We start from the raw sequence: 14,780 nt of genomic DNA on the forward strand, positions 1-14,780 counted from the left end.
GGGGGGAGGGTGCAGGTGAGCTCTTGTTAGACTAAATTTGGGTATGAGAAGGTGCCAAACCAACAGGAGTTTTGGAAACAGCAGGTGGGAGGAGGGGGAGAGACCAGCACAGTTGTAAACCAACAGATGATCTCTGTAGATGCTCATTCAACTACTTGCTTCCTACTGTGGCTTTTTTTCTCTTCCTACAGTTGAGGCAACTCTTATCAGAATCCCAGGATCAGCTGGAGGCAGCAAAAACAGAAGCTCAGAAACAAAGCAAGGAGTTGGCACTGGTAATGGTTAACTTTTTTTCTTTAATGCCCACTTTAAGGGCTGGTCTCTACTAACATAGTTCTCTGTGTGTGAGAGAACTATAACTGATAGAGTTCTCTTGCCCACTGCCTCCGGTATGGTGGCAGATCATGCTGGTACAAATATCTTTTACCTCCATTAAAAGGGTTGAGGGGGAAAAGATTGAACTGCACATGCCTGCACTGTGAAAACAGGGCTTAATATAAAAGCTGTCTAATGTTGGGAGGGGCAGGCTGGGAAGTCCATGTGTTTGAATAACCACATCTTATGCCCGGGTGGTGCTGATGAATCTCCTTCTATAAAGACCCTTACGAACCTCTGCTTAAATCAACATAAGGTCTTTTCAAGACCTGCATCGGACTAAAGTGCTCTTTGTGTGATCTGGCAGCCTCTAGGTGGGGTGGGGAGGCAGAACGACAGGAGAGGGTGGCGTGAAATACCTGTGCCACAAATCCTCTTCTGCCGGGCTTCAGACCTTTGTAACAAAGTTGGATTCCTCAGTGCTTCAGCCACACCAGATTTTTTTGAAGGCGGAAACCTGATTTGGAGCCAAGGATCAACTTTTAAATGTTTGCTTTGAAAAATGATTTGGCTTCTTAAGTTTGCTTTTACCCTTGCCATGGAGGTGAGTGTTATGGATGGAGAGGAATTGCTAAGCAGACTTGCTGGTCTGTAAGGACACCCAGCCAGCACTTCAGCTGTACTGTGGTGTCTTCAGAATGGCAATAGCAGGTGGTCCTTTGAAGTGACTTGGGGCAAGTGGCACATCACTTGAATGGATTTGAGGTTTAACATTAGGGTTAAGTAATTGCAACAATTGGTTCTATGTACGTTACTTGCTGACACTTGACTTTATAACGAATCTTATGGTTGCATGTTGGGAAAATGGCAATATAGCCTTGTACATTTTTTTTGAAGTCACTGGGGACTGTTAGCAGATTTAAACTAAGTTTAGCTAATAGCACCTCCTGGCATTAAAAAAAATAAAAAATAAAAAAAAAAAAGTGACAGGGTTATACTGGCCTTTCTTAGCTTGAGGGCTTGACTCTGCAACCATAATAGTCTTCTTGCATGTGTATCAATATGCTCCTTTTTTTGATCTGTCCCTGTCTTCAGACCTAAGAAGCGGATGCCTGGTGAATCTGGAGTCCATAGGCTATGAAAACAGGGCCAGCAGCTTGTGGCACAAGATTTGCTTCAGTTTGGAAATTGCTGATGGGGCATCTTTCAAATGCCTAACCTTCTAGGAACCCAGTCCCTCAGTGTGAGGAGAAATGGCCGAGGGGGGATATTTTTGTGAAGGAGCCAGCAGTAGTGTCAGTCCCAGACTTCCAGAAATCATGAATTTGGCTTAAAGTATGATCTGGAAGGAACACTAACTTCTTATTGGCTTCCAGATGTTGAGAGCTTTTACAGGAACACCTTTCAAAGTCCCCCCTCTCCCAAGTAGGACTGGAAACTTTGCCTTTTTTAAAAAAGAGGAGTTCATAGTAGAAATTGAGAAGCTCTTTAAGGCTAATGAAGCAGGAGACTGGACTCAGGTGTCCAAAGGGCCTTTCCAGTGCATAGGAACACTGAAATAGCCCCATAAATGCATCGCTGCAGATGCTGGGGCTTTAGGGAAGACTAAATGGCAAAAGTCTGGCTAACAATGATTTGACAACCCAGATTTACCTCTTTATAAATGGACAGAAGCAGGGCAAATCTAAATCATTAGATCTCCCTGAGTGGGATGCCATCTGCAGCTTAGCTAGAGTTACTGTTTGGAATGCTGAACTCCCACCATGCATTTGAAGCACAATCATCTGGCTCATTAAGCAAGCTGGTGCTGATCTATACCATTTAGGGAACTTGCCTCTGGGAATAAATTAGATTAATCTAATTAACTGCAGAAGCAGTTGTGAATATTGAGCAGGTGTGTTTTCCTCAGACAACTTTCTCCATCTCCTCCTGTGCCGCCCCCCCCCCAGCTTGTGCAGATCAGGACACTTGCTGAAGATAAGTTTATAGTGCTAAACCTTAAGGTTCAGTACCCATGTATCCATAAATTGCAATGCTCTATGAATGAGGTGTCAATTGCTGATCAAGCAGAAGCTTAACTTGCTGGTTGGGGTGACCTTGTCCTTCAGAATGGAAGCAAGGACACATTAAATTTTTGTTTTGCCTTCAAGTGTAGGTGTCCTTCAGACCCAGTGTGCATGCACCTTGACAGCTGCTGCAGGTAACTGAGCCACACATGCTGGTCCTTGTTTCAGGTCAGGCAGCAGTTGAGTGAAATGAAGAACCATGTGCAGGATGGAGAAGTAGTTGGGTTACAGGCTGACCAAAACGAGCACAAGCCTCTCAAGGTTAGGGTGGTGAGATCCCTGTGTATCCCAAGATGCTGATTAACCATTACACCTGTCTTGTCTCCCCATCTGTTCCTGCATGATAACAGCACGTGGCTTCACTGATGGCTGTTGTGAATGTATTGAATGAAGTTGGGGGAGGAGTGTCGTGGTGCTCTTGGTGAGGTGATTAACTTTGTGAATGGGATAACAGGAGAGGAAGAAGTGATGTTACCCTGGGCCAGCTCTAAAGTTAAAGAGACTATCCAAAAACCTCCAGCTCTCAGATAAGGGTGGTGGTGTTTCAGGCTACCCAGATGCAGCAAAACAGATGCAGCTGTATGTCACAAGGACTGAATAGACAGCAGGGAGGGAAGGAAGTACCACTCTTTGCTTGAGTTAGGGCATAGAGGAAAGGCATTTGTGTCCCCTCTTGTTCGTCTAAAAGGGGGAGCTCACAAAGGAGAAAGGATACCCATATGCTCATTTAACCAGAGTTGGGTTAGGGGCAGTAGGCGAGACTGTCACCACTAATACCTCTTCTGTAGCTTACTGACACCACGATCTGCGTTGCCTGCTCCTTAGGCCCTAACCCTCTTCACTGTGGAGCCTTCCCCAAGGTGCTGTTTTACTGTCTGTGTGTTGGGAGAGCTGCCAGCTAAATCTGTATGTCCCAGTCTGATCTGACTGCTCCAGCCCAAATTTTAATGGGGGCTGTATAGGTAGAGCCAGTGTCCAGTCTCCCACCAGGAGTTGGCATGGTCTGGAGATGGAAAACTACCAGCTGTACATTTCCTTTAGCTAAATCTTGGTCTTTGCCAAAAGGGGAAGCTTTGAGGGAAGTGCGGCCTGGCAGCTGCTTCTCAAGGCTTTGGGGAAAGCTCTGGGTTTTGTCTCTCTCTTCTAGCTTTCAAGTTAAATCCTTGCAGTTGATTGGTGTCCTTGACTTAAGGACTCTTTCCTTCTCTTTTTTTGTAGTTGAAAACTCAACTGGAGCAAACAGAAGCAAACTTGGATAGCGAGCAAGCGTTGAGGCAGAAGCTAGCACTGGAGCTGGAAGAAGTAAGTCTCTACCCCTGAGAGAGAGGAGGGGTGACTGCTGTTGGCCAAAAACAGGTCTTGCACCCAGAAGCAGGTTTCTGCACAACCTGGTGGCAGAAATAAGTCAGATGTGAGACCTTACACAATCCCTAGAACAGTAGGGTTCTGTGTCCTTTCCCCACTGAATCTCTTGTTGCCTCCAAATGAAGGTGATCAGACTAAGGGGTTGTGATCTTATCCTATAGTTATTTAGTCTAAAACACAAAGCAAAAAGGCCCATAACCTTTTAACCCTTCTGACAGTGCCAAAGAACCAATGGGTTAATATTATAAAAAGTGTCTCCCTCCCTCCCTCCCCCTTTGAGACTAGCTTCTTAATGGTGCACACTTAATAGTTGAGACCCTGTAGACTGATACAGTAATAAAGGCAGCAAAAATGGTTTGTCAAATCAAATGCTTTGCTATGAAGCTTGTTTCTGCGCATCGAGTAATTTCCTTTTAAGGTTACAATGATGGAGAGTATAATATGCATATGCCACTTCCTAAAATATTTGTCATCTTCCTGTTGGCAAAATATTTAAGTAGCTAAAGCTGCAGTAACAAACCTCAGGTTGTATTTGCCTGAAGGCAAATATCTACTCCCAGGTCCTCTTTCGCAACCATTTGGGAATTGTCCTGTATTTTCCCCTGAGTAGTGACTTAATGAGTCTTTTTGAGGACCCAAGCTAAGGTGTTTATTAATGGCTAGGTGCTTGACACTGACAGCTGAGGCCCCTTCATAAGGTGTCCAGTTGGGCTCTTAAAATACCTACTTGCCTCAAATGTAGATATGCTTTACCTACACTGTAGGCCAACAGCTAGGGTTCCCTTCTTTAGCATTTTTTTCTCACCCTGTTGTACTACACGTTCTTTCCCTTCCCTACTAAAGAAGCCCTGAAGACTCCTACTTTTTTTCTCTCTGTACTTGATGTGCAGGAAATGACTCTCACAGTCGGGATGTGTTGGCTGTCAGTTTTGGAATTCTTTCTTTTTTTTTTTCCTCCCCCTGCATGCTTCCCCCATTCCCACCCCCACCCCCAAGAAAAAAAGAAAAAACACAAACAAAAACTGCTTTCCAAATAGCTTTCAAATAAGCTTTTTATCTTAAGCCTGAATAATGGGATCTGAGTCTATTGTATTGAGGGAAAGGAGGACTGGCTGTCTCTGGAGAGAGAGCTCTCCTGTATTACCACCCCATGAAGGAGCAGGAAGAGAAGGGGCAGGACTGAGCTAGCCCTGTGAACAGGTGCCAGCTACCCCAAGTTTTTGTTTAAATGAAGGCAGTTTCTGAAATTCCTGCTTTCCAACATGGCCACCATGGAATGGGGTGAGACTTGGGATGCTCTTTGACCCCCTCTCCTACCCCCAAACACACAACCAACACTGCATGATACTTAAGTTGGATGTCTGGTTTTTTTGGAGCGTAAACCCATAGGCAAAATCCAGTGTCAGGGCCTAGCCACAGCAGCTGGTTTCTAGGAGCAGTTTGCCATAGAATCAGAAAATTCAGGTAAGAAGGGACCTCAGAAGGTCATTTGGTTTAACCCCCCACTCAAAGCAGGACAGTCCTGAACTAGATCATCTCACCCAAGGCTCTGTCTAGCTGGATCTTAAAAACCTCCAAGGATAGAGATTTCCCCACCTTTCTGGGTGACCTGCTCCACTGCTTTACCACCCTCCTAGTGGTGGGTTTTTCCTAATATCCAACCTAAACTTTCCTTGCTGCAACTTGAGACCATTGCTCCTTGTTCTGTCATCTGCCACCACTGAGAACAGTCTAGTTTCATCTTCTTTGGACTCACCCTTCAGGTAGTTGAAGGTTTTGATCAAATCCCCCCTCAGCCTTCTCTTTGGCAGACTAAATAAGTCCAGTTCCCTCAGCCTTGCCTCAGAAGTATGTTTGCTCACATGTGTAAATGCGTCTACACTTGCACTTTAATGTGCATTATCCTATGTTAATGCACATTAAAGTGTCACAAAAGTGCTTTAGTTAATGTGCATTAATATAGGCTAATGCACCTTTTTTCTAGTACCTCACAATGGAGGTACTAAATTTTAATGCACATTAGCAAAAGTGCACTGATGAACGTGTAGGCAAGCCGCAGCACTCTAACCGTTTTTGCTGCCTTCTGCTGGACTGTCCAGCTTGTCCACATTCCTTCTTTTGGGGGGTGAGGAGGGGGAACTACACAGTACTCTAGATGTGCCCCCTCCCAAAGCGTGTGAATGGAAAACTGGGTAAGGGGAATGCAGAGTACACTGGTCAGGAAGAGTTTCTAATGCTCATGCTGAGATCAAGGAGCTAATGTTCAACAGTCATCTGATGGTCATATACCTGCTGTAGCATAGCACAGCTCTCCATAGATGGCAGAACTGGAAGTAGCTACAGTCCTCAGGTCCAGGCTTCAGAGCAGCTAACCTTCCCTGGGCAGAGCCATTTATAGCCTACTTTTTTTTTTAATACTTCTCCAAGATCACTACCTAGGCCATTCTAGCATCTCCCAGTCAGCTGGGTAAAGCCTAACCTGTGCAATTCTCACCCTCCAGGCTCAGAACTCGGTATGCTGTTTGCAAGTTGAACTCGAGAAGCTGAGGTCTGCTGAAAATGTGGCATCCTCTGGGATGGAAGAAGCACAGCAGCTCAAGGTAATGCTGTGCAAATGGCACCTGTGAGCCAAGAAAGGCAAATGACTTGTCACAACCAGGCAGGGCCTTGTTCTGGTCTGTCTGGCTGCAGAAGTAGCATGCCTGTACCTCAGCTGATCAGGAGAACATAAGACGTGTCACTTTTTCGGTCAGACCATCGGTCCATCTTTCTCGGTATCCTTAGTCTTACACTGGCAGAGAGTGGATGCTACAAGGGAGAGTGAACTGGGTATGACCAGGGTTTTATCCATTGTTCCTCCCGCTTGCAGCCTCCAGCATGTAAGCTCTCAGAATTTCTGATCCAGAGGCTATATTCCTAACTCCCCTGCCCAATAGCTGCTGATGCACCTTTAGATCCAAGAATTTGTCCAGTCCTTTTTTTTTGAACCTGGCTAGACTGTCAGCTTCCCAGCACCTGGTAGCAATGAGTTCCACATTTGTAATTATACACGGTGTGGAAAAAACTTATTTTTATTTAAAACTTAGTACCTACTAGCTCCATTTTTGTAACCCTTAGTTCTTTTATCATGAGAGAGAGTAAATAATAAATTCTTATTTACTTTCTCTTCACCATGTAGTATTTTGTAAACCCACATGTTTCAAAGCGTGCTCCAGGATGGACTTGAGGTGTGGCCCTAATGCCAGGTGCCATGGGGCAAGGGGTAGGTCTGGGGTGGATAAAGCGTAGACAAGGCCATTGTAAACAGGGTTCCTGGGTTATCCCAGTGCACAGAGGTTGTAATTTGTTTTTTGCTTCTGCAGCAGCCCAGATTACAAGTGGTATAAAGTAGTGACACCTCCCACTCCCTCCTGCCCCTCTGCCCATGTCAGACCTAACACACAGCATGGCAAACTGGTGCCAGGGGGTCTGTGTTTGAGGTCTAGCTAGCTAATCAGGAGCAGGGTACAGAACACATGGTGTAGTCAAGCTCACTGCTCTTGCTGCAGTTGCCCTGGATGAGGATTGTATCTCTCATGTTGTACTGTACTGACAACCTGCTAACTCCCAGTTAAGGGATGTCCTTAAATTTCTGCTCATCCTAAGCTAGGGTATGGCCCATAACTCGTAAGGGTAGGACAGGAATTAAACAAGGGTGGGGAGGAATTAAGACTGACACTGCTTCTGCCTTCTGGCCTGACATGGGTGAAAGGGAGAGCTCCACGCCTTTAAAATGGACATCGGGGATGTCCTCCTTATGCTGCCTAGTCAGCCTTGCAAGAAAAGGAATGGACTCCATCCTCCCCTACTTGCTGCTCTGACTCGGCATCTAGTGAGACATGGGGTGTGGACACATGACACTTATTCCAGATTTATTTTTTCCCTAGACTTTACTCTTCAGTAACTTACTGCAGAGTAAGGAGCAGCCATGCAACCAGTTCTCTCAAGCTAGCTGCCTGCAACAAGTGCTATTAACTTAACATGAACAGGGCAGCATGACTTGGAGCAGTGGGGGGATATGGTGGAAAAATAATAGCTTCTGCCACGACCACATAGTCATGCCGGAAGTACAGCAGCAGCCAGAAGTTTGTGCTGTTCCCATTCATCCCACTGCCCTGAGCACCCTGCCACCTTAAGCCTCTAGGTCCTACTACCACACCTGGCCACTAGGTGGAATGTGAACCAGTCTGCACTGAAGAAACAGCTGCTTGGGTGAGCTCAACCAAGAGACTAGGCACCTGATTAGCAAACTTCTCATTACAGAGCAAAATTTAGTTACATAGTGTGCGTGTCCCCACCCTAGATTACCATTGACATCTGCTGCCAAAGCAGGTCTCCATGCTGTATCCTCGTGCGCAGAGGCTTAGGAGAGCCTTTTTAGAAGGGAGGTGGGGAAGACCTGGGGGAGGGGGGGGCGCAGCCTCCCATGCTGATCGTATGAACGCTGGTGCACTCTCAAAAGGGACTGGGGTCCAACTGGTAGATGATAATTTGGGATGATGGCTTTTCTTCATCTACTGTGTGTAGGAAAGGCTTGAAAAAGAAAAGAAATTAACAAAGGATTTGGGACGAGCTGCGACCAAGCTCCAAGAGTTGTTGAAGGTTACCCAGGAACAGTTGGGCAAGGAAAGAGAAATGGTGAAGAAATTGAAAGAGCAGCTTCAGGAAACGGTACTTCCTTGTCTGGGTGTCAAAACCATGTGTGTTTGCAGTGGTAGTCTAAAAAACATGAAAGAAGGCTGGAAGAATAGTTCTGCTCTGGCTTAGAGAAGAAAAAACTGGTGGAGGATTTGGTAGGTTCTCAAGCCTACAAAGGGTAGTTTATAAAGAGGGGAGGAACTACTATTCTGTGCCCAAAGGGAACAAGACAAGAAGGAATGGGCTTAAATTTATTGCAAGGGAGATTTAGGCTGGCTGTTAAACCTCTGAGGTGGTTCAGCACTGGAACGGATTCCCTATAGAGGTAGTAGAATCTCCATTCCTGGAAGTTTAAGTGCAGGTTGCACAAATGTTTGACTGATATGAATTAAATGGGTACAGTCCTGCCTTGAGCAGGGGGTTGGACTAGATGACCTCCCGAGGTCCCTTTCAGCCTTACTTTTTCTCTGATTCTGTGCCCCTCTTTCCTGAGGTGAGGGTTGATTGGAGGCAGCATGTACACTTGTAGTCCTTTGGGGGAGGCTGCCCCTGAAATGAACAAACCAGAAAAAGGGTGGGGGTTCTGTCCTCCATTTTGCATAATATATAACAAAGGCTTGGAGATGGAGATAACCTTGCTCATGGTTCTGTGGGAGGATCTGTAGCAGACCTAAGTCTCCTGAGCCCGGTCCTGGGCTATAATCAGTAACTTGGAGCTTACTTTTCAACAGGCTGATACAGATGCTGGGCAAGGGATGAGGTAATGTATTGTGCGTATGCATGCATACACGCACACAGATGGGAACTCCTACAAGAGTGTGCTATATATTAGCTATACTAATCTTGGCCATCTCCTTTTTTTTTTTTTTGTAGAGTTGGGGAGGGGAATAGATTTTTTCCTCCTCAATTTGTCTAGAATTACAGCTTTCCTTGAAAAGCCATGCTGAGGGCAGGATCTGACCAGAAGAGTGTTAGCTTAACGCCTGGGTTAGAGGTTCTTGAAGCCAGGTGCTGCAAAAAGTCTCTTTCTGATGTAATTATTCAACAGAAAAATTGTTGCTTCAATTTTGTGCGCCTTGGCATGTCTACACATGCACTGTAATGTGTATTAGCCTATGTTAATGTGCATTAAAGCATCACAAAAGTGCACTTTTAGCTAAATGTGCATTAACATAGGCCAGCGTGCCTTTTTTTAGTACTTCACAGTGGAGGTACTACACTTTTTAATGGGTATTAGCAAAAGCACGTTAATGAACTTGTAGATGTGCCTATGTGTGAACCACAGTGCAATAACCTATCTTTTACTGCTTCCTCTTGTCCCCCCCCTTGCAGGGAGAAGATAACGATGGTTCAAAAGAAGGCACTTCTGTCTGATCAGGTGGAGATCAAGAACTTGCTATTCAACTTACCAAAATGCCTTACACATTCCTAAAATATACGCTCAATTTACTGTAGCTAAAGATACAAGCCATTAGTGACCCAAAAACCTCCTAGTCCCAAAACATAAAGAGAGAATCCAAGTAAACCCTACAGACATGCATTTGTAAAGGAATCTTCATACTGTTTTGTACAACGGTTCCCTTGGCCAAGCTCCGACTGCATCAGGAAGCCAGTCCCAAGCCTTACCTTCTGTAGCAACGGAATCCATGAATGTGTGAAAAGGGAAGATTGTTTGTACATCAATCGGTGCAATTTCTTTTCCTCGCTTTTGGGAGTGAGAGGAAGTCTGAAATTAAGGCCCGCACCCTCAGTGGAGAAACACCTCTGCTGGGGGAGATGGCTGTTCAGTAACTGTCCTTATGAATTTCTGGGTGTTAATGCAATTAAACAGATGTTGTAGCTGACTGAGGGTTGATTTGGTCCTTCATTTGCTCTAGCTGGCTGATGGCTTGGAATATGTGAACAGCACAAAGTGCCCAGCTCTCTTTTGTGGGAGGTGGTGTGAGATCTTTGTCTTGAGGTCTTCTATATGAGAGGCTCTGATTACAGCCAGGGTGGACTTTCATGGGAGGAGTTATCAGTGAAAACCTTACAAACTGCTTCCCTGTATCCAGCAGTCATTGCCTCACTGTTTCATGGCTCTAAGATCTTCCTGTGCGTGAGGTGCTGGTAAGGCTGTGTCCTTGATGACGGGTACCAGGTGACATAGGCATAGTCTAGAGATGATCCTGCCTTGAGTGGAGGTTGGACTAGATTACCTCCTGAGTTCCCTCCCAATCTTACTTTTCTAGGATTCTAGGGCATTTTTCCATGTGCAAGTGCCACAACACTGGGTGCTTTGAAACCTCTTTGAAAAGCAGCCGGCACTGCAAAGCTTGTGGTTGTATAAGTGGCGAAATGCATGTCAACGCTGAAAAAATGGCAGTGGCGCACTTTTTTTGAACTAAAACACCTTGGAGTGCTTTAGTTCAAAAGTGCACCGCCACCATTTCCTGCACACTGACGTACATTTCACCACTTACACAACTGCACATGGCACAGCACAATGTGCATCAGCTCGTGTGCGGAGCAGACTCAATTAACTGCTCAGAAGCATGTGGCATGTCACCAAACAAAACAGTATGTGTATAAATGTCCCTAGGGCCTGGAGCTCTGCAGGAGGAAGAGAGATGGATCCTAGACAGGTATGGGGTTTTTTTAGCTTGGTACAGTCCTGGGTTTGCTTTAAAGCTCTGGTGAGCTTTTCATGGAAGGGGGTAAAGTATGTCATTTCTCCCCCCACCTCCAGTACTAGCTATTTTCACCTGTGGTCCACTGACCCCTGGGGGTCTGAAGACTGTCTAAGGTGCCTATGAAAGATGACTATGATCAATCGAAAATATGCAAATACCCACACTTGCAGTTCAAAGGGGTCCGCACCTCCATTAGACATTTTTTTAGGAGTTTGCAAATGAAGAAAGGTTGAAAACCACTGATTTTAAATCATCCAACCATGAGCCCAAGGCTGAATATGACCTGGGTCTAGAAAAGATCTCATCTTGCTAGGACTCTCACTACCTTCACTTACATTGGAACTGGTGGCAAAACTGTATAGGCTGCAGTAGTAAATGTGGGGTAAGACTAGTCTTCCAGGATAGGAGGGGATGGGGGGAGAATTTCTAAGTCTTTGCTTAGAGAAGCTTACCTTCCCATTTTGTGCCACGTGTCCTGAAGAGAACACGTGGGTGTTTTTAAGTCCTGAAACTTAATTGGACTCTAGGCAGGGCACTGAAGACTTGCATGTTAGCATCTAATTTAGTGGGCAGTGTCCTAGTGAAAATTGAGAACAGCCTGGCATCTACGTGTGCACCCCCATATACATGCAAGTGACCAACAGGGCAGCTAGGAGCCCTGCAATACGAAGTGCAGGGGCAGTGTCAGAGCTGGTTTGGCTCTGCGGCTCTTGCTTTTTTGGCAGTGAGCATGCCAGGCAACAGGGGGCGCAGGATGCTCATCTGAGCCCAGCTCTGCAGTGATCCCTCTGGCGCTGTTGTAGGACCATGTGCTGCAGGGAAAGGGGGAGAAGCTGGCTGCTCTGCCCTGCGGACAGCTGTATTGTTTAGGACTAGGATGGATACCCTCCTGCCTGTGGGTTCACGCAAGCACAGAGAATTCAGATTTTGTTTTCATGGAGGGGAAATCTAGCTCTGTCTGCTGTCTTTGCAGTGCTATAGCTGTCCTTGCAGGCTGGCTTGTAGCACAGCAAGAGGTATCTGTTCTGCACCAATGTCTGTTTTAGGTGGGAGGGTGTGGATTTCCTATGGCTCTGGGGGTCCAGCATGCTTTTTCTGTCCAAAGAGACAGGGCTGCTGTCTAGATGCAGTGCCAGGGCCTGTTCATCTTCGTGGCATCCCGTTTCTCTTGGGGACACGGTTAAGGTGTCTGTTGTTGAGGGAGTGCCTTCATTTTTTTTTTTTTAAGCCTGAAGTTGCACCAAGCAACAAGGAGGAGTGGGAGAACTCGATTTCAGGGGTGTGAGCAGGGGGAATGGGATGGCTCCTGTACACTTAGGGACTTGCATATCAAAATGGTGGTTAGATACCTAATAAAACAAGATCTGGCTGATGGGCCTATGTGGCAGGATGCCCCTTGGGGGGGCTAGGTGGGGTGTATCTGGACCTTCAGGAAGTACCCTGTCCCACCTGCTTGCTTTATGTAGCTGCCAGGGCTAGCAGTGAGCTGGGTCCTGCAACTGGCCAGCTGCCTGGATGATGGGTTCCTACTGAATGACTCTTGTGACTGTCTCAGCTGTATGTGTATACCCAGCCTCAAACCAAGCTTGTTAGGCAGTGTGTGCAAGGCAGCTGGCATGAGATGTTTCTTTCTGTACTGAGGCATAACTAGAGCATTTACATGATGTCAACTTTCCACCTAGCAGTTCCCAAACTCTAATTCCTTTTACTCTGCTGGGGTTGGGGCTTCCGATGGGCTGCTCTGTGCTGTGGAAGCCTATTGCTCCCAAGGTAGCGGTGTTCCCTAGCTGCTGGAGTCGGCTGTTTGACAGTCGTGGGAGCAGAGCCACTCTGCCAAGGCAACAGCACCCACAACTCGCCTAGGAAAAGGCAGATGAGATGCACTGAGTGCTTCTGCAGTATAGAACTGACTCCAAGGCAAGTGACACCTGGCCCAGGCCAAGCCCTTTGTCCTGAGAGGTGTGTGGGGGGGGTGAGGGGTGGCTTCTGGAGTTTTTAGGGCCAGCTGGGATCATTTGTTCACCTGGTCAAACACGGGCCAGAGTGCTTTATCCAGCAGCTCCTGTAATGAGCCTGGTAATGTGTGTCTGACTGAAGCATCTTCTGTATCCTCCAGGTTTGAGCTGACCAGATGAAATCCTTCACTACTTCCCCTTGGTATCTTCTTTCAAGGAGTGAGCCCTCTTTCTTTGTGTAAAACTACACCTCTTATTACTAATTTTTGATTTTTGTCTGATACCTATTGAAACCGGACACATATCTCTGTTAACATTTGGAGCCCTTCAGCACCTGTATCCCCTCCCCAGGAAGTTGCTTAGGCGCATGTAATACTCATCTCTGTCATGCTAACAGCACTTATCTCCTTCAGTCTTCCTTGAATGCATTTTTCTCCCCCTCTCCCTAACAATGTTGTTCCTTTCTACCCTTTCTCTGTTTTTTTTCCACATCTTTAAAACACAAACACCAAAACTGGGTGCTGTACTTCAGTGTTAGTCTCAGAGAGATCACAGCAGTGTAAATATCCTCCCCATGCTGTGCTACTCATGCATCTAAGGGTTGCCACTCCATCACCCCGGCAGCTTTTGTGTCTTGTCCACTCTGACCCCCAAATCTTTCCCAGTATATGCTTCCCATGTTCTGTAGGCAAGACGTACATATTTTGTTTCCAGCTACCAAACTTTGTCTTTGGTTCTATTTTAAAATTAATGTTGCTTTCAAACAGGCCCAGCCAACTAACTAATATGGACTTCTCTGAGACTGCCCTGTCCTTATTCTTATTTATCACACTCTACTAGTTTTTTTGTTTGGTTGGGTTTTTTGTCCTCCATAAGGTGTGGGGTATTTTTTGTTTTTGTTTTTTGTTTTTTTTCTTCCTGTGTGCTTGCATATCACTGGTAAAAACATGGAGTAGTGCTAGGCTAGTATTGATCTATATAAATTCAGAAGAAACGTCTTCCATAATCTCTTCCCCCAGCCCCCCCCTAAATAATGATTCCCTAACAAGATGAGGTGCTTGAAGTCTGTCATCAGTCAATTCTTAATCCTTTTAATGTGTACTTGCATGCTACTCAGTACTCATTCATTTAATGAAAACGTTTGTTTGGAACCAAGTCCAAATGGCATACAGACGTCTGTTTATAGATATGGTTACTTTTTTTTAATCAAAAAAGCCAAGAATGAAATTAGGTGTTGGACAAGGTCTAATTCCCATAGTGCCTTTTCTGGCACTGTATTTTCTGGAGCAAGAAAGTGTGCACATGAAGGGCAGGGGCCTCTGGATCCAAAACACCCTGAACTGGAGCACTTCCCTGTGCTCCCTGCTACCCTCTGCAAGCCTACAATAGTGACCTGGGGCCAGTAATGTAACTAGGTGAGGGTAACGGGGGCACCAGTAATATGGGGGGAGAGAGGCTGCGTGGCAAGTGGGACAAGTGGAATGGTGCTTCTCCCCCCCCACCCTGGGAGCCTCTGCCTGAGTTGGCATACCTGTACCTGCTAGCACATCTGGGGCAGGGGGGAAGCAAACAGGGAACCAGGGAGCCCATGCCATGGGGCTGCTGCTACCAGAGCCAGAGCGGCTGAGAACACGGGGGCCCAAGGGCTCCTCAGGTAGAGGGTTGTCCTCTGAAATGTGTAAAACTTCCCATGTGTCCATCATCTTACCCCCCCCCCCCGCGAAAATAAG

General features: G+C 46.2%; 1 protein-coding gene across 3 annotated transcripts in view; it reads left to right on the forward strand.

Moving 5' to 3' along the window:
• Nucleotides 1-10,267, forward strand: part of RRBP1 (ribosome binding protein 1) — a 65,022-nt gene extending 54,755 nt beyond the window's left edge. For 2 of the 3 annotated variants that reach the window (XM_019516151.1, XM_019516152.1), the window contains 6 exons: nucleotides 192-275; nucleotides 2,550-2,642; nucleotides 3,600-3,683; nucleotides 6,248-6,346; nucleotides 8,313-8,456; nucleotides 9,756-10,267. In XM_019516151.1, the coding sequence (XP_019371696.1) occupies nucleotides 192-275; nucleotides 2,550-2,642; nucleotides 3,600-3,683; nucleotides 6,248-6,346; nucleotides 8,313-8,456; nucleotides 9,756-9,797 (546 nt within the window). In that variant the 3' untranslated portion in view covers nucleotides 9,798-10,267. The remainder of the gene's footprint in view (nucleotides 1-191; nucleotides 276-2,549; nucleotides 2,643-3,599; nucleotides 3,684-6,247; nucleotides 6,347-8,312; nucleotides 8,457-9,755) is intronic. The other variant, XM_019516153.1, reaches the window with a different exon arrangement.
• Nucleotides 10,268-14,780: the final 4,513 nt, after the last annotated feature.

This window comes from Gavialis gangeticus, unplaced genomic scaffold (genome assembly GCF_001723915.1).
Source record: "Gavialis gangeticus isolate Ggan-Ray unplaced genomic scaffold, GavGan_comp1, whole genome shotgun sequence".
NCBI classification, from domain to species: Eukaryota; Metazoa; Chordata; order Crocodylia; family Gavialidae; genus Gavialis; species Gavialis gangeticus.